General features: G+C 44.2%; 1 protein-coding gene across 1 annotated transcript in view; it reads left to right on the plus strand.

Annotated features, from left to right (window-relative positions):
* The first annotated feature begins 4,466 nt into the window (after positions 1 to 4,466).
* XKR4 (XK related 4) overlaps positions 4,467 to 19,482 on the plus strand; it is a 353,016-nt gene continuing 338,000 nt past the window's right edge. Inside the window, exon 1 of the mRNA XM_061172074.1 lies at positions 4,467 to 5,281. Coding sequence (XP_061028057.1) covers positions 4,467 to 5,281 — 815 coding nt within the window. The remainder of the gene's footprint in view (positions 5,282 to 19,482) is intronic.

Below are 19,482 nucleotides of genomic sequence, written 5' to 3' on the forward strand. Positions count from 1 at the left end.
GACTTGGTGAGAGCAGTTTTAGTGGAGTGCTTATTGGTTTAGTCAAGTGCGTTCAAGAGGACAGGTGAACGGGGATTGAAGAAAGCCAGGTTAGGCAACTCTAGAAGAAGTTTGTTGTAAAAGGTTTCAGAGAATTGCAGTGGTAGCTAGAAAGGAAATTGGAATCAAAAGGAAGTTTTTTTTGTTCAGTTTTAGTTTTTTTGGTTAGGTTGGTTTTTAAATTTGTACGGGATGAGGGTAATCCAGCAGAGAGGGGAAATTGATGGGCATGGAAATTGGCGTTGAATTGCGCTCTTGAGCAGTGAGGGGATGGGACCTGGTAAGCAAGTGGAGGGGTCCCCTTGTCGAAGAGGGGCACATGTGTACAGATGTTGGTCGGCGGGCAGGGGAGGTGCCGAGAGCTTCGTGTGTGGGCTCTGTTCGCTTGTGGTTGCTTCATTTTTCTCAGTGAGATGGGAAGCCGAGTCATCAGCTGAAAGCAAGGAAGCAGAAGGAGGTGTTAAAAGTTTGAGGAGGGAAAAGAAGAAAAGAAATAATAATGGAAAAGAGTAGGACAGCAAGAGGACTGGGAGGGCGTGGTGTGATCGCCGAGCAGGCCCAGGCTCCCCTTCAGGTTTGTGGTCACGCATCCAAGGGAGCCAGTCAGCATGGCTGCCCTTTCTCCAGACACAGCCAGTTGCACAGGCTCAGGCCTGAAGTCGGTGGAGAGAAGGGTTGAAGCGGCGTTGGTGCTTGGTCAAGTAAGAGGGACAGCAGAAATGAGGATGGGTTCCAGGGAGTGCGGATGGGGGTTGACCGCGGGATTTAAGCTGGGCGAGGAGAAAGGTCAGGGTGTGAAGGGGTTCAGCGACGTGAAAGCCTGGCAGAATCGAGTCCAAGGGAACTTGAGGGACTGAGCTGACCACTTATGAGAGATTAGTCAGAGAGCGGAATGCTTGAACTTGAGATTATGAAGCTGTTGAGTGACGACATGGTTTAAGTTACGACAATGGGAAAGGATCTCTTAGATAGGATGGAAGACAAGATCATTGAAGGAAAGGCGATCACAGTACTGATAGGCCGGGAATCTGTATTAAAAACCATCTGATTCTGAGGCAGGGGGTCCAACAACTGTGCTCTGAGGAAATCTTATTTTAGGGAGAGTTGACTAGCTAAACATAAAGTTTTAAAGTTAAACCAGAAAACATGAAGGGGTGGAAGAAACATGAACAGTATGAACAGAAAGTTGTGTATCGAGTGTGCAGGACGTGGTGTCAAACAGTTTACATGCATCATTTTATTTATTCCTGGCGAGAACACTGGATGCTAGAGATTGTTATCATCCCTATTTTCCAAATGATGAACATGAGGGCCATGGGGGTTGAATACTATGCCCAAGCACACCTCCGTCTGAGTCTAAACTCTGAGCTTTTAGCCAATATGTCCATCTGCCTTGACAGATGCAGTGTTATGATAGAGCAGGTGATCTTAAAATCTGCATCCCGAGATGTGAGTAATAGACTTAGGAGATTAGAGACTCTTAAGAACACTATTGTATACAAAGTGTAGTAATACGCATTATCTCATCCAATCCTTATATTAATCCTGTTTTTTAAGCAATTTGCCCAGATCATGGGACCAGTAAGTAGCAGAGCCTGGATGTGAATGCCTCTCCTCTGACCTCCTACTCATGTACTCTTCCCACTAACTTCCACCACTTTCAGGAGATGGTTCAGACAGAAACAAAAAAAAAGTCTACACGGTTTTGAATAAATATACTAATAAGGAGAGTATTACTAGTTATTTCTTTTTTAGAACCTAAAAGGATAAGTCTCATAATTCCTGTTTCCATGGGAACATTAGTACAGAATGTAGCGTTCTTTCTGTTGTGGAATGTTCTCGCTATAAATCCATGCATCCATTCAACTAATATCTATTGAGCGAATAGTCTGTGCAGGCACTGTGCTAGATGCAGAGGATACAATTGTGTAAGAAACATCCCTGCTCAAAGGGAAACTTCAGGCAGCTCCAGGCCTCCAGAACCCCAGATCCCCTGCAGCTTTTTCATGTCAATGTAAGGCATTGCACTTGACCTAGAATACACCCTATCTCTTAGGACCCAGTTACCTAAGAGATCATTCCTCTCCCCAGTGGTTTGGCACAAAGTAAGATCAGCTGTAGTGCCCTGGAGATGCAATCTTAGATTTGGACCTTGGGGAAAAAGAACCGTGGTGTTTTCCCAAAAAAGGATGGTCCTACTTCAAGACGGTCCAATATATATATGTATTTTTTGGAGTTGATTTACAGTGTTGTGTCGGTTTCAGGTGTACAGCGAAGTGAATCAGTTATACATATACACATATCCACTCTTTTTTAGATTCTTTTCCCATATAGGCCACTACAGAGTATTGAGTTAAGAGGGTCCAATTTTAAAGCTAGATTTAAAATACACCTTTTGCTTGGCAATCTAACTGGCTCCCGTGGCCCTGCACTGACCCTCATTCACCACTTGGCCATGCCTTGTGCTAGAAGTACAGGATCTGTACATACCAGGTAATGGTGATGGGCTCTGTGGCCCAACACCCTCCTGCCTGACTGGGCCCAGGGCACCGGTCTGTAAGAATAAAGGAAAGGGGTGGGCAAATTCCACTTTGATTAGGTTGGTGCTGAAACAGTGGGTGAGCTGTAGCACAAGACGTCCGGGGCGGCTATTTCTACATGCAGAGAAATGTGTGCACTTCCACTTCATAATGCTTCTAATTAAGAATGACACACATACTAGTTCGAACTGAGCCTGCTGTCTACAAGTAAGCGGGAGGGTGTTAGGGTTTGCCTCCAGATACAGAAGACCACACTGGGGCTCCTCGTGGCAGTGCAACACGTGTTGCCTCACTTCCCTCTGGGCTTAAAACATGTGAGTCACAGTACAATTTAAGAATTACACTCCTTGTCTCTTACATTTGCGAAAGTTAAGTGAGACAAATCAAAGTTTTCTTATAAAAAAAAAATAAAGAGAGGATCCAATATCCATGGGGTTTTCAAGAATCTTTTCAATCCGCAAAATGTTTCATATTCTCTTTATATCTGATTCGGGGAACCACTCCGATCACAGGTTTAATTTATTCGAGTCCTTTCTGCAGTTGCGGGACTCCACAGATCTGCAACTCCTATAGCTTTAAGAGCAGGTAGTTCTTGTCTGGAGCCGGGGAGGCGGCGTCAGCTCCCGGCTCCGCCACTCCCGGCCCGCGGGCCAGGGCACCGACGCCCGCCGCTGCCGGCCCCGCCCCGCCGCCCGCGGCGCCCAGAGCCGCCGCCGGGGGTGCTGCGCTCTCCGTCTGCGGGAGGACGCGGCCCGCACCGCCGCCGCTCCTCCGGGCTCGGCCGGTTCCCGGCCGCGGGGCGCGCGTCGGGGGACCGGCCCCGCGGCGCGGGCCTGGGCAGCGGAGAGCGGCCGAGCCGCCTCCTCACCTCCCCGAGCCCGGGCGCCCGGCCTACGCGAGAAGCCGGAGCCTTCGGGCCGCGCGCTTCTTCCCCCGAGGGCGCGGGCTCGGGGCTCCCTGCGGGTCCGCCCGTCCTCCGCCGCCCGGCTGCGCGCTCCGCGCCCTCGCGGGCCCTGCCGCCCTCTCCGTCCACAGCTCTCCCAGGCCGGGCACACCCACTGCCGCTGCCGGCCTTCGGGGCCCCGGCGTCCGAGTTAAACCCGGCCTCCCGACCCTCGCCGGCCGCAGCTGCGCACCCAGCCCCCGCCGCTGCCACACCCGCCGGTCCCCCAGTCTCCTTCGACCTCCGCGCTGGCCGGACGCGGGGACCCCTCCTCTCTGCGCCCGCGCGCCCCTCCCCCGGGGTCGGTCACATCCCCCCAACGGTCCCCGAAACCCTGTGAGCCGGGGCCCTGAACCGTCCGCCCCAGCCCCCTCGGCCGCGCATCCCGGTCCCGGCCCCTCCTCCGGGGCCCTCCTCCTCCCTCGCCCCTCCCGAGCCGGGGTGGGAGCGGCGGCAGCTGGAAGAGAAGGGATGAGGTCATCCTCTCCCTCGGAGTCAGCTGGTGGAGGAGAGGACGCGGGCGGAGGGAGCGCGCGCGCGGGGAGGAGAGGAATGTGCAGGTCCGAGGAGCGCCGCGGCGGCCGCTGCTCCTGCTGCTGCTGCTGGCGGCGGCGGCGGCTCGGGCGGCAGCCGCGGGGCCGGGACGGCGAGGAGCGCGGGCGGCGGGCAGGGGCGCGCGCCGGGCGCCGCGAGCAGCTCGGCTCCGCGCAGGCAGCCAGGCGGCGCTCCTGCCGGCTCCGGGCGCGCCGCTAGCCCGGCCCAGCGCCCAGCCCGGCGGGCGGCGGGCGGCGGGCGAGCCGGCGCAGGAGCAGAAGCAGGAGGAGGGGAGCCGCGCCGCCGGGGAGGGAAGCCGGGGCGAGGCGAGGCGGCGGCGGCGGCGGGAGGAGGAGACAGCGCGGAAAGGTGTCACATAAAGGAGGGCTCTTCTCCGCTTGGGAGGCATCATGGCCGCTAAGTCAGACGGGAGGCTGAAAATGAAGAAGAGCAGCGACGTGGCGTTCACGCCGCTGCAGAACTCGGACCACTCGGGCTCGGTGCAGGGACTGGCTCCGGGCGTGCCGTCGGGGTCGGGAGCCGAGGACGAGGAGGCGGCGGGCGGCGGCTGCTGCCCGGACGGCGGCGGCGGCGGCGGCTGCTCGTGCTGCCGCTGCCGCTGCCACTGCTACTGCTGCTGCGCCGGCAGCGGCGGCTCCGGGGGCTCGAGCGGCCCGGGCGGCGGCGGCGGCGGCGGGGCGGGCTCGGCGGCGCTGTGCCTGCGCCTGGGCACGGAGCAGCGGCGCTACTCGCTGTGGGACGGCCTCTGGATCCTGGTCGCCGTGGCCGTGTACTTCGCGGACGTGGGCACGGACATCTGGCTCGCCGTGGACTACTATTTGCGCGGCCAGCGCTGGTGGTTCGGGCTCACGCTCTTCTTCGTGGTGCTCGGCTCGCTCTCGGTGCAAGTGTTCAGCTTCCGCTGGTTTGCGCACGACTTCAGCACCGAGGACAGCGCCGCGGCCGCCGCCGCCGCCGCCGCCAGCTGCCCGCCGCCCGGAGCCGACTGTAAGACGGCGGTCGGCAGCGGGTCTGCAGCCGCGGAAGGCGAGGCTCGCCCTTCCACGCCGCAGAGGCAAGCGTCCAACGCCAGCAAGAGCAGCATCGCCGCTGACAGCAGCGGGGCCACGCGGGCCAGCGGCCAGCGCAGGTCTGCGTCCTGCTCCTTCTGCCTCTGGCTCCTGCAGTCACTCGTCCACGTCTTGCAGCTCGGGCAGATCTGGAGGTACCGTATCGGGGCCGGGGGAAGCGGGAGATTGGCTGTTGCTCGTGCATCCCCACTGCTTTGCTTTTGCACAAGAAAATCGTTGAGGGTTGCTGTGGTAGTAACCCTAGTCACCCTCCTTCCGGATTTTTTGTTCTGGTTTGGTTTGGTTTTAAATTTGTGATCACAACCTAGGGTGTGAGGAGCAAGGGAAAGGCAGCAAAGTGGCTTTGAGCTCTCAGCCCTCCTGTCTTCCCACTCCGTTCAACCAGCTTCTCTCTTTGTGTGCTACACCCCCCTTCCGCGCCCCCTCCCCATTTTTAGTGATCCTGCTTCTGTGAGTAGGAGAGGATTCCCATCACACCTTCTAAAAATCCTTTTTAATTATGTTGAATTTGAGGTGTGTGTTGCAGTTTGGATGGCTTCTTTTGTTCCCTGAGAAAAATTGCTAATTCTAGTTAGATGGAGTTATTGCTGTTCAGAAGTACCCACATTTTAATTCTCACCGCTAGAGAAGTACGGTGCTTCAAGTAAAGAGCTTAGTAGGGACACACTTGTCTTTTGGGGGGACTATATATATCTATTTTTATATCCATCTCCAAATACCAGTAAGTACACTTTATGGGACCCAGACTTACTCTAGTGGTGCCCTTTCTGATTATCCTGCAGTATCCCCTCAGCTGATTTCTGGGATAACTAAGAACCCTTGGAAAAGGGTGGTGCGTCTTATAAACTTTGACCACACTTGGCATCTTCATTGACTTGCTTTGCTGCTTGTCACCTGATCTACCAAGTCTTTACACAGATATCACTTCCACTTACAAACTGGAGTACAAACTGGAATATGGTTCCTTTGGGCAGAGGGAGTCATCACTAGAACCGTCACAGCCTGGATTTAGGAATATAATGAAGTGGTACGCTCAGGAATGCATTTCTCCGGGTTTTATATGTTTTTGATAGCTTTTTGACGTGATACTTTACAGCTACAAGAACTCTTTGTGTTGAAACATTTAAATGTAACATCCCAGAGTTTTGCTTTTTGGGTTTTTCTTTTTTTCTGGGGGGGGTGGTGTTTAAAATAACTTAATAAGTATAAGTAAAATGAGGAAATTTCCTCACAAGTGCACTGATATGGGACTGCACCCTGCTATGCCAGTGTCCTTTTCAATTTTATTTGTAGTTATTTTTGTGATTAAAAAAACAAAACGATTATGAGTCATTAACTCTGCTACAACTCAGAGAATTTGTGGAAAGGAACTAAAAACGTCCTTTTCTTTATGGTGAAGTGTAGTGTTTTCATTGAGAAGAGCAAGTGTGATTATTTTTCAGTCTTTTCTGGGACCATTGCTTTGTAAAGCAGGGTAAGCATTGCCACAGACAATGACTTTTCAAACTGAGAAACTTTTTTTCCAAGCAGATACTTTCTGGTAAAGTGCTATATGATATGCAGTCGGACAAACTGATGTTGGAAACTTCCATGCTTTGGACTTACAGGACTTTTTGAAACGTCAGTTTAATGTGATAGCTATATTTTCCATGGTTGACTATTGCAAAGACTTGCAGCTTGGTGCTTTTCGAGTGTGGTGAAGAACTCAAAGGCTTGATTTAATTGCTGAAATTATTTACGGGTTGAGATTCGTATGATTAGCAGTTTTAATCTGATAATGTGGTAAATGAAGCTTAACATTCCATTTGTTAATTTCTGCAAACTTCATGCAGGATTTGGAAATCACTCACTTTTACCTTTAAAATGTCTAGATTTATGTAAATAATGCAAACACTTCTCAGTTCTATTAACTGAAGAACTATGTTTCTTACCGATTTATACTTTATGAAAAATTGAATATCAAATTCTAGTTTACTAGACCTTCTAGACCAAACAGTTTCCCAATTGAAACATGATGTTTAATATCTCAGGACATAAAATGCAGAAAGTGAGAAATAATTAGTAAAAGAAAAGGGCCTAAATACATCTCAGCGAGACCATAGCCACTGGGTCATTTGGCCACACAGCAAAGCTATGGAGGGGTGGGGGGCAAGGATGGGTAAGGTTCAGTGCAGAAGGAAAACCACAGGCTGTCAGACAAATGCATTCACCAGCCCAACCCTTGGAGAAACTATGGTCACACGTGGCTCCTTTTTGTCAAGCATTTCTACAATATTTTCCTTAAAGGCTTCAAAGTTTATTCTGCTAACACATGGTCATTTGGGAGGAGATATTATTTTTTTTAGATATATACATATGCTTTTATATATTTGTTTACATATTCAGAATAATGTATTTAATAATGTATATCTGAATTATCTAATCTTACTGTTCTTGGGTTCTGGCTAAGATATTTGGAGGATGGTGGGTAACTTGGTGGAAGCATGATCTAAGACTCAGCCTCATTTTCTCCTTATAATGTTAAAAACAAAGCAAAAAACAAAACAAAACCCCAAAACCTTTAACCTAATGTAGGAAATTGAAATGGGGTCAGAGAGTTCATGGAATTTAACACTCAGATGCATTCCGAATTCTTTCAGTTTCTCTGAGTGTAGAAGATTTGACTGGAACTTGGGGGGATGGGTGCATCTTTGATAATAAGCTGGTGAAATGCAATTCATCTCAGATTATTATATTAGACCATTATCTTTGACCACTATGATTCCTTAATTAGGAGCATCCCTCTGCTTTTTCAAGCTTTTCTTTTCAATTCATTGTACACAAATGTTTCAGAAAGACCAAGGTATCAATGGTTCAAAGCTCAGAGTTCATTACTCATGTTTTAACATGCTACTTTCTAAGATCAATAAAATAGATTTTAGCTAGGTTGGTAACTGTTCATTGTATTTCCATGGAATTCAAGTTATTTTATTTAGGTAAGGGTCAGATTCTAAAAGCTCTCTGTAGATAAAATCCTTTGAAATACCATCAAAGTGTTTGCTTGCTCAGAAATAGCTGTTTGAAACATTTTGGACAAGATTTGCATGTATTCATACATTTATTACAAATGCAACGGCTGAAAGCAGTGGTACACATTCATTTTAATTAACTTTTACTAATGGAAAAATTAATGGCAGCTTTTAAAGTCGCAGGAGTTGATACTGGGAAAGAGCCGTTTGAAATAATGAAGTGAATTTTTGCTACCATGTGAAAAGAGCAATTATGACTTTAAAGGAACTGTGTCTGGGAATGCATGAGGAAGAACTTTTTTTTTCTTGTTCACATCGTATGATTCCAGAAGTTACTAAGAGTGCAGTTCAGCCGGTGGGAATCAGAAACGCGCAATCAGAACAGCTTTTAGTCTTCATAATACCCATGATCAATTATATCTAGACGTCTTCTTCCTTCAGAGTTTATGACTTACTCTTCAAATTTGACCTGAATTTCTCCTACACATGTACACGTGTAGGTACATACATATTTAGTTGTTTTCTAGCAAATAGGCACATGGTAAATGATAACTCCGTGGATAGTAGAATGGGGAGTATTTTTACCATTTTGGGTTTTGTTTCTGAATATCTTATCATGAGAGTCACCTGGTGGAAGAGCAGCTTTCTTTTGTTTTTCATGCTTGATCCCCCACGAGGTATTAACATGTGTCCCATGTTCAGGTACTTGGGAAAATGACGGGCTAAGCAGAATTAAGCAGATCTCTCCACAGCAGGACTTCTCAGAGCCTTTACGTACTAAGCTGTTGTGCAGTTGTCAGTAAGTTTTTAAAGGCACAGCTATTAAATCCTCTTGTAATAATGTGGCACACAAAGCACTTTGAGAAACATTGTTCTATGCCATTCTTAAACCTGCCCAAACAAGAATTATAATAAGAATTTTATGTGGCACTTTAAACATCTACAAATATTTCTATACTCCTCTCTCGTCTAAGCATTAGTACCTCTGTATATGAGAACGCTGGCAGAGAGATTACTCAAAGATTACTCAAGATTGCTTAAACTCAGAGAGATTAAGTAACTGGCACAAGATTACCCAACTATTATGTGATGTAGCTCAGAGTCAAAACCAGGCCTCTCTTACCCTAAAGTCTATTTTTTCTGGCTCAATTAGCTACCTCCAAATGCCGATTTGGATAATAAGGACAACAATGTATAAAAATGACAACTTACCTTCACTAAGGTTGGCAAAGTTCGAGAGAGAGCTGAGTTTAGACAAGTTAGAATGTTTCTCTAATACACACCAGTGGTTCAATGGCAGAACGGAGCCTGGAGTTCAGATCATCTGACCAGTGTTCCTCTTCCTACACCACTTGGACACGCTGAGGTTGTTGTAGTGGCATTAATGACTAAATGGCATAATGTAAGTGAATAAGCAGAAAGTGCTTTGCAAATGATAAAAAATTCTAGAGATAAGGAATGGGTAGGAAAATAGCATACTGGGTACAGCTTTGAGTGTTGAAAAAGTACCTTATTGATTCTGAGTTAGTTCTGAATTCTGACATAGGTCAAGCAAGATTGGTGCCCTTTCCTGAGTTTATTGAATGGTCATTTCCCGTATATCTGTGTTCCCTCTACTGCTTATTAATTTATCTATTCATCTGTATTGAGTACCTGCTCTACGCAAGGCACTATGCTAGTTACTAATTGTCCCAAGATGAATAAAGCACACATCTTCTTTCAAGGAATCTACTGTCTGATGAGGAAGATGGAACCGTAGACACACAATTTCAGTCCTGGGAAATAAGCACTCTGATAGAAACAGGAAACTCAAGCCACCTTAGTGGTTCAGGGAAGACTCTGGAGCAGGAGATGTTTGAGCAGAGGTTGTGATGGTGGGCAGGTCTGCTACTGGAATAAAGTGGAGGTTGGCAGTGAGGGCTTGGATATGACTGTGCAAAAGGGAAGAGAGGCAAGAAAGAATAAGGCAGGTTAAACGTGTGCTTTGAACAGAGAGCGTGATTGAGAGATAGTAGCTAGAGGTGAAGATGGAGAATTAGTTGGGCTGGACAATGAAAGGAATTTAGATTTTATTCTGGAGACGTTGAGAAACCATTGAAGGATTATAAGGGTGAGGATTGTTGACAAAAGTGTGAAAACCTTGTTTTATTCAAAGGAGTGGGAAAACGTTGAAAAGTTCAGAGGAAATGTCCTCAATCCCTCTCTAACTCGATCATGTCCCTTTCATTCATAAAAGTCCATTGATTTTAAACGGATTCAGTGTGGATGTAATTGGAGCATATAAATAGGCCCAACATGGTGGGAGAGTTGTAAACAGATTGGTTGAAATTCATTGTATTTATACCAAAGTAAATTCTTGGTGAAAGTTTATTTTGCGTTACTTTTTGAAGAGATTTTCCTTAGGATATGGTGGGCTTCACCTTATTGAAATCCTTAGAAAATTGTTCCTTGTATTTATGTAACACTTCAATTTTCATAGGGTTTCCATGTTTTCTTTCTTATGTGATCCTCAGACTCATCTTTGAGGTGACGCATTTTGCCTATGTGGAAATTGAGACAGAATTTTAAATGTTTTTCCCTTTAGGTCACGTAGTTCTGCACAGATTCTAGGCTAGAATTCAATACTGAGGTGGGAGGGAGAAAAAGGAACATGGGAAATTGTTGACGTAACTGAGGATGATTTGGTAGAAGAGAAACCTGAAAACTTGAGAGCTCTCTGGTACTGAAGGATTCTAATGTGGAAGAAACTTCCGCGTCAACACTCTGGGACAAAATGGATAGGATCTACAGGAAGAGATTTTGAATTAATGTAAGGAAAACATTTTTAAGTAGTCATAAGGGATCCCAAGATCAGCTAAGATTCCTTAGAAGTAACGAGTTCCTCATCACTGGAGTGTCTAAGCATAGTTTGGAAAACTGTAGGCAGAACTACGGTAGAAGATACTTTATTATAGAGAGGGTTGGACTAGATCGTCTTCCAGCTCTGAGATTTTATGACAGTTTCTATCATTACATGCTGCTCCAAACATAATGGACTAACCTTTGCTTTTTTTGCATGAAAGAAGTAGGATTTTGCTTGAATTACTGCAGCTGTGTCACTTTGAAATCTATTCATTGGTTATGGACCCAGTATCTTCCCTGGAGCATCACAAATCCACACCACAGCCTTGAGTGGTGAGCTTGGTATTTAAATCTCTGAGTTAGCTCACAGATATAAATCCACACACAATCAGACAGTCCTCTGTCCATTTACTTGGGTTTCTTTATGAGCTGGAATAATTTATGCATAAATCTGTGTGGTAAATATAACTACTTCAGTATCTTTGTAATAAATGCAAAAGTTGTAATTTTTCCATTCACTTGAACTATACACTTACAAGGGTAAAAAAAAAATGTTACACTTATTATACCCCATGAAATTGCAAGCTACTCTCAGAGCAGTTGAAAGTAGTATCTATGCAAATGGATGCTATCATTTTTGAATAGCGTCCACAATCCTTGGGTCAGTAACTGTGAAGGTCTTTGCTCAGTCACTTACAAAAAAGTTCCTTAATGTTTGAATATCCAAGTACATGACGTCTGTTAAATATGTTCTATATTTTTACAGTTTGAATGGAATAGTCTACCAATGAATTTAAATAACACCAGTCACTGAGTAACAGATAAATACTAGAATGATTCCCCTTTATATGGAATCCCGGGCCAATCTGATTAGCACATTTCCTTGACTTGTTTTAGAATTTGAATCGCACACATTCTAAGCTTATGGAAGTAAGACTAGGTGTTAGAATCAGATTTATTACTCTTACGTATTATCAAATAGAAGGTGCAGTGTGGTGCTAGTCATGCTTTTCAGGTATCATCTTGGAAAATAGTTGGAAGATGTTGATGGATTTCATGGGAAAAACATTCAGTAGTTCTCAACAGGAAGTATTCTCTTGAATGGCGTGCGTAATTCTGACTACCACACCATGTGACTTCCTTCCAGCTGTACGATGGTGTCTTTGGGAACTGTTGGCATGGCCGATCGGGAAGAAGGACCATGGGCAAATCCTCAGGAAGTTACTCTAGTAGTTGTGGATCTTCCATGTGTAGGCATACATGTTCAGTGAATATTTGCTGATCTGTGAATGAAGCCCAGGGGTTATTATTTCTTCTTTGCACGAGTGTAGCTGCACTTGCTGCCTTGTTGCTTCTTGAGTTTGCTAATGGTACAGTGAGTCAGAAAAGGTGCCATGTTATCTAGAAAGGATACAACAGATCACGCAGCTCTTTTGTAGGTTACTAGTGCTAGGAAAGTGGGGCTGAATTTCACAAAAGACTAGTTATCCTCTGAGAAAGATGCAGCTAGACTCTCACCTTCACTTACCTGTTCTTGCTGATAGAAAAGTCAGACTGGGGAAGCTTTGGGATAGATATTTTTCACTTAATTCTTACCTACTCTTGACCTTCTGAGAATACACCTGTATACAGAATGATTTTGGGGAGTTTTGGTGTTCCTACGTGTCTACTCAAAGAAAAGCTGTAGCTTCTGCTATTATGACGACCACGACCCTCATCACCATAATTGTTATCACCATAGAACGTTACTTCCATGTCTAGTGTATGTACAGAACTCATACAATTACTGATGGTGAGGGATAATCAAGATGGGTTAAAATGGAAACGGATCAGTCCAGAAATCCTCTAGAGGCAAGAGGTGGTCTGAAGGACAACGGTAGATCTTTTCTAACCCTGAGATGAAGGCAGAGGGTCACAGTGAGTGTATCAACGATGGATCTTATTTAGGGGGGCAGCTGCCTTTTGGGGAACTGGACTGAAGGGGGATCAGATGATTTGGCCACTTGGGGGCTCAGACCCCCGGCAGTCACCTGCTGCCCTGGGTTTACATGTGGCAGCACCTGCCGACGGCCCCCCAAGTTTAGGTCTTCTTTTGGTTTCCTCCTCCTGGATCTTAGTTTTCTACCTGTATGATGTGATTAGTCAAAAATAGTGTCCAGGGTTCTTTCCAGGCTTAAAATTCCGATCCTGCTCTTATTATGAATTCTTTTTTGCTTGTCCAGTCCCCAGAGTATATGCACCAGAAAGTCTGTTCTTCTAAGGCCATGACTACAGCATTGTGTAAGTCAGTCAAAGGGGATCTACAGGGGGTCTCCAGAGTTGACAATATTAGTGTCCGAAACCCAGGAATCGGTATGATATGTGGAGAGAGAATCTTAAGCTTATTTGTATCATGCAACTTATATTTTGTATCATTTCCAAATTTTAGTTATCATCAAATTAAACCGTTTTCGTTAAAACCCGTATCTAAGTATTTGAAGCTGATGTTCAAAGTGTTCCATATCACTAATTTTAAGAGATGTACCATATAGACTTGGGAAGCCAGAATTGCCTTCTGCATTTCATGGGGCGAGGTATGCCCAGCTGGAGTGCTAGGATGAACAAATAAGAACAATGCTTCACAGGCTTAAAAAGAACTATCCATTAGGTCAAGGAGAAGGCTGTTGTCAGAGCTAGATTTGCTTTTAAATTAAAAGCTTGTCCTGGGTTACACTGTCACTGACTTAATATGCTGGAAATTGAATTAAACGCTATACAAAGATACTGTATCCAGGCCTGCACTTGTTGAGGAACAGGGCTGTGTGACATTCTGCCAGAAGAAGAGATCAACCCCTTAACCTTTCCCAGTTGGGGATTGCCTGGATCTTTCGGATGTTAGAGATCTGTTGTGACACTGCACAATTTTCACCCTCACGACAACATTTCAGTTTTTTACATTAAAAAAAAATTTTTTTAAACATTTATTTAAAAATTGTCTGAAGTATGTCAAACTGTTTTCCCCCTTTTATGATTCATAAGTAGGCCTGTTTGAATCAGTTCTACTTCTTTTGCTTACTTTATGTACTTGCACTGTTTTCCTGTCAGGGGAATCCTTCTACACAAACAGCGCAGTGGGCAGTGTGTGGGGTGGGTGAGGATGAGTCAGTCAAAATCAGGCATATATAGAAAAAAGGAGGATCTACAGTGGATATGAGTCTAAAAAGACTTGAGCTGACTTTGATTTGACTTCCCATCAAGTACATTTTTTTAAAGTGTATAATATGATTTTTAAAAATTCATTCTTTAAAAAAAATTTTGTTGTAACAACACTTAACATGAGACCTACCCTCTTCATTAAAAAATTGTTTTTAATTAATTTTTATTGGAGTATAGTTGCTCCGCAATGCTGTGTTACTTTCTACTGTACAGCAAAGAAGTACATTATTTAAGAAGGAAAAAGTCACCTTTCTGAACCCCCAGCCTAGGAGATTTCATGCATGTAAATAGCAGTCTGATTCCTCTTTCTGCAGCCTAGATAACAATTATGAATAAAGATACCAGTTTTGGGCTCAATTCTCTACTTTCCAGGTCTTTTCTCAGGAGCAGAGAGTCAATACTCAACACATAGGTAGCCATTGTAGCAGTAACAGTTAGAAGACAGTCCCTCATCACTTCCTTCATTAGTTCATGGCATAATCACTGCATCAGTGTGACAGTAACAATGAAGAAATGATCCTTCAGGAAAGAGGGGAAAGGATTTGGAAAGCCTTCTTTCGTCTTGATAGAGTTTTCAGCTGATTAATTAATTTGCTGTTTTACCGAAGTAAAATTAATAACAATCATTTTTTTAAATGTAGGTCAATTCTAGAAAACTCTCCAAAGTGATTTTTAGTACTTGGGTCTGTTGTTATAAATTAGGAAGGATGTCCCATAGGGTTTCCTATCTCTAGGGGATGTACTACTATTAAGAGTGGCAGTCACAGATATCCTATGGGATTTTTCCTCAATCGGTTGGTGATGGTCGGGTTTGAAAAACTGAATTCTAGATGGGAACAGGTAATATAACACAGTCCCAATGAAAGCATCAATATTTGTTGTGTTCCTGCTTCTGAAAAGTAAACAATCATTACAGTTACTTAAGGATATACTAATATCTATCTGTATCATATGTGGAATCTAAAATATGATACAAATGAACTTATTTACAAAACAGAAACAGACTCACAGACATAGAAAACAAACTTATGGTTACCTGAGGGGAAAGGTTGGGGAGGGATAAATTAGGAGTTTGGGGTTAGCAGATACAAATTATTATATATAATGTAGATAAACAACAAGGTCCTACTGTGTAGCACAGGGAACTATATTCAATATCCTGTAATAAGCCATAATGGAAAAGAATATGAAAAAGAATATATGTCTGTATTCATATGTAGAACTGAATCACTTTGCTGTCCAGCAGAAACTAACACAACATTGTCAATCAACTATATGTCAATAAATAAATAAATGAATTAATTAATTAAGGTTGGAATCAAATGAGTAAGGGGGAGGAAACCTGAAGTTCTGATCAAGGAACTATGTCCAAATACCCTGGAAACTATCATTTCATCCCATTCTCTGATCTGCTAGTAGAAGAGGTGGGTATTGTGGATCGAGCATGAATTGATTAGTTGGAGGAAGAAAAAAAATAGCCATGAGAGAAATGAACGAAGATGGAGAATTTTATTCCATAATCAGAGGATGAATTTTTAATCCTTTGTCGTAGGAGTGGGAAAATTGTGCCGATCCCCATCCTATAACGCATCACAGCAAAGTTTAAAGCGAGGCTTCACCAGCCAGGCTAAGTTTCCGTTAGATGAGTTTGTTCTGGCAGCTCCAGCTGTGATGATGGTCACGTTTATGGGGTCAAGTTGAGACTGAGGGCACCAGTGGGGTCTGCAGTCTGAGGGACTTTGACCTGAGTCCTGGATTATCACACAGGTCAGAAGAGGGCAAGTCAGCTGGCAGAGGGTCAAGGCCAGGGCACGTCATCACAAAGGGGAACATATTAAGAACCCAGGAATCTAAGCAGGGACCAGAAACAAACTTGATCATAGTAAAGGGAGGTTAGAATCTGAGATCAAGGTCATCATGCAAGCAAACCATGACACCCGGACTTCAAAGTGTAAAACCGAAGGGAAATTTGTTTCATTTATGTTCTCGTTATATAACTTCTGTCTGGTCAGGTATCAAGAGTAGGGCCTAAAACTGGAGGTTGAGTTCTAATCCCACTGAGGGGAGGGCAGAGAGCTGGGATTGAAGGCAGGTTCTCACTCATCCACTGTTAACACCTGCAAATTCATCAGCAGCCCATTGGCCGAATCACTATGTGGTCACTGTAATCGGTTGCTGAGAATAAAATGACAGAAATAAGTGACCAGTGATAACCTTTTCGTCATGTTTTCCACAAACATCTGCTTAAAATCATAGTAAGGAAAACATGTTAAAAAGAATATGCTCTCAAAAAGTTTATGTGGAATCTAAAAAAAATGTTACAAATGAACTTATATATGAAACAGAAATAGACCTGCAGACAAAGAAAACAAACTTATAGTTACCAGAGGGGGAAGGGGGAGAGGGATAAATTAGGAGTTTGGGATTAACATATACACATCACTATATGTAAAGTAGATAACCAACAAGGACCTACTGTATAGCATTAGGAACTCTATGCAATATTCTGTAATAACCTATAAGGGAAGAGGATCTGAAAAAAATAGATATATATGTATGTATAACTGAATTTCTGTGCTCTAAACCTGAAACTAACACAACATTGCAAATCAACTATACTTCAATAAAAAATAAATACAAATAAATGGTAAAAAAAAAAAAAAAAAGGTTTACCATCTAGGAAAGGAGGCAAGTTGCTTTCATACCCCTGGAATCTGTCTGTGATGAGGCACTGAGTGAGCTGTTGCCTTACTCAAGGTAGGGTCAGCAACCAGCAGCCTTAGCATCTCTTGGAAGCATCTCAGAAATGTAGAATCTCAGGGTCACCCCTGATCTACTAAATCACAACTTGCATTTGAACAAAATCCCCAGGGGATTCGTAGGCATTTTTAACTTTGAGAAGCAGAATAGCATCCATTCTGCTACAGAGGAGGGAGGACCCCTTTCAGCTGAAATGGTCAGGGAAGGCTCATCTGAGCTGGACATTCATGTAAAATATACTTGATCCAGACACCGTAACTGGCTTTCTCACTAGTTATCGCACCCAGTACGATAGCTTGGAAACCGTACCAGTGATAGGCACACACGTACACACCCAGGAGCCTCCTTATAGACAGCGCTGTAAGCAAAAGTATGACAAACAAAGTGAAAGATTTTAGTAAAATCTTTATTAAAACTTCATTGTTTTATGGTTTTGTTGTTCACAACTGTTGACTGCCCTCTGCTCACAGTTTTATATTCTACTCAGACCTTATGCCATCTGGTCACTTGGGATGGAGGAGACAAGGGGTGGTGAGAAAGGGACCAGACCTTCTCAATGGAGGTGGACACTAGGAAAGCGTTGGGTTCAGAGTAACCAGACCGTGAGGTTAGAGAATGAAAAGAGGGGCATGGCAGCTCTTGCCAAGAAAGACATAATGATTGTCATCTTTGCTCAGAGGGGTGGAGCTAGGCTGGTTGTGGCATCCTTATTCATACTTTTCTGAAAAAGGAGCAGCCTTGAGGGTGAACAAAGACGTCCCATCACTGGGTGTCAGGGATAGTGGAGTGGGAGGTCAGGTTCTGGGCATCCCTCATCCTTAGCTTTTAGTCTGATGGACCAAGGAGCTTCTGCATCTACATGGGAAAGCGGAACCAAGGGAGGAGTAACGGAAACGAACTAGGAACCCAGGCCTGTCCAGGAGTTGGCAGGGTATTTTTTAAAAATGACGTGGAAAGACTTCTGATGACCAACCTGCTGTGTGCAATTCAGCTCCTTATGGTGACCCATGAGGCTCACAAGGCAGGCTATGCCGTGGGAAGAAATATGATAGTTCAGCCCGATTTCATGCTTTACTATTTGTCTTCCTAAGTGAGAACGATAGCATCAACAACATGACAAAATATGTCAGTGTCTGGGTTGTGGGATAAAGAGATAATGAGGATGGCGCCTTGTAAGATGTGTATTTGGGTAGATGTGCGATCAGTTTCCTTATTTCACATTAAACAAAACAGAAAAAGATGGCCTTCCCAGAAATGCTTCTTTTCAAAGTAATAGTTTTCTAATTTCCCCTTCGAACAACATCTGGTGTTGCTAGGCTGTCATTTCTGTTGCTAGGGTTCCCTCCCCCATCTATGTGCTAGGACGTGATTGTTTCGTTCAGTGTTCTTAAGTGTTTCCATGGAGAGTTCCTAAGTTAAATTTTCTCAGTCTGCTTTATCAGTAGGTGTGGTCACCCTGCCAGGCTCTAGACCTACATGTCTTTCCAATATGGTAGCTATTTCCATTGAAATGTAGTTATTCTCGATTGAGGTGTGCTGTCAGTGTCAAATGCCCAGGGGATTTTGAGGACTTAGTGTGAAAAAAAAGGGGATGGTAACTATCTTATTAATAACTTTCATAAGGGTTATATGTTGAACTGCTAACATTTTGGATATATTGGGTTAAATAAAATATACTGTTAAAATTAATTTCACCTGTTGCTTTTTTTTCTTTTTAAATGTGACTACAAGAAAATTAAAATTACAAACGTGGCTTGCATTGTATTTCTGTTGGACAGAGATGCTCTAGATGATGTGAGAGCTCAGTTCTTGAGGAGTGAGAAGAGGATAAATCCAAAGTGAAGTGTTTCGAAATATTAAGATAAGAATTTACTAGAAGTTAGCAAGGAAAGAACACTGAGTTGTTTCACTGCTGAGGCAGGTTGACTTAATGGGTTTTGCAAATAAGGTTACCTGCTGGTAAAAACTGGGTCTTTAGGAGATAAAACCCCTAATGTGGGTGCAGCCCATGGTCTTCCCTGCTTCCTGCCTTGCTTAAGGCCCAGCGACCCGCTGTGCTTCTTTGGTGGTTTAATAAATAATTCTTAATGATGACAATAAGAACTAAATCTTTGTAAGTGCCGTTGTAGCTTGCCAAGCACATTCGCTCCTATTAAACCATCCAATCTTCTCACCAGCGTCTCAAGGCAGGAATTATTATCATTCCCATGTGAAGATGAATCCACTAAGGTTCAGAGAAGGTAGAAGATTTGCCCAAGGGCACACAGCTCCTCAACAGCAAGTGCCTGCACTCACATTCTCGACTTCAGCTTCTGAATCTCATGCTTTTCCTACTGTATCTTACAAGATTAATCCAAGAGAATCACTTGGAGAAGCATTTCCTGACCTTTCCGGCTGGCAGCTGTGCTAAAAACTGCAGTGAGTTCAATTGTACTGTGACATCAGTGGGAATTAGTACCAATTTATAGGATTTTCCTCTGACTACCGGGAAAGGGAGAGACCCACCTGAGGACAGGAGGTCAGATTTGAGT

Source organism: Eubalaena glacialis, chromosome 17, assembly GCF_028564815.1.
Source record: "Eubalaena glacialis isolate mEubGla1 chromosome 17, mEubGla1.1.hap2.+ XY, whole genome shotgun sequence".
NCBI classification, from domain to species: Eukaryota; Metazoa; Chordata; class Mammalia; order Artiodactyla; family Balaenidae; genus Eubalaena; species Eubalaena glacialis.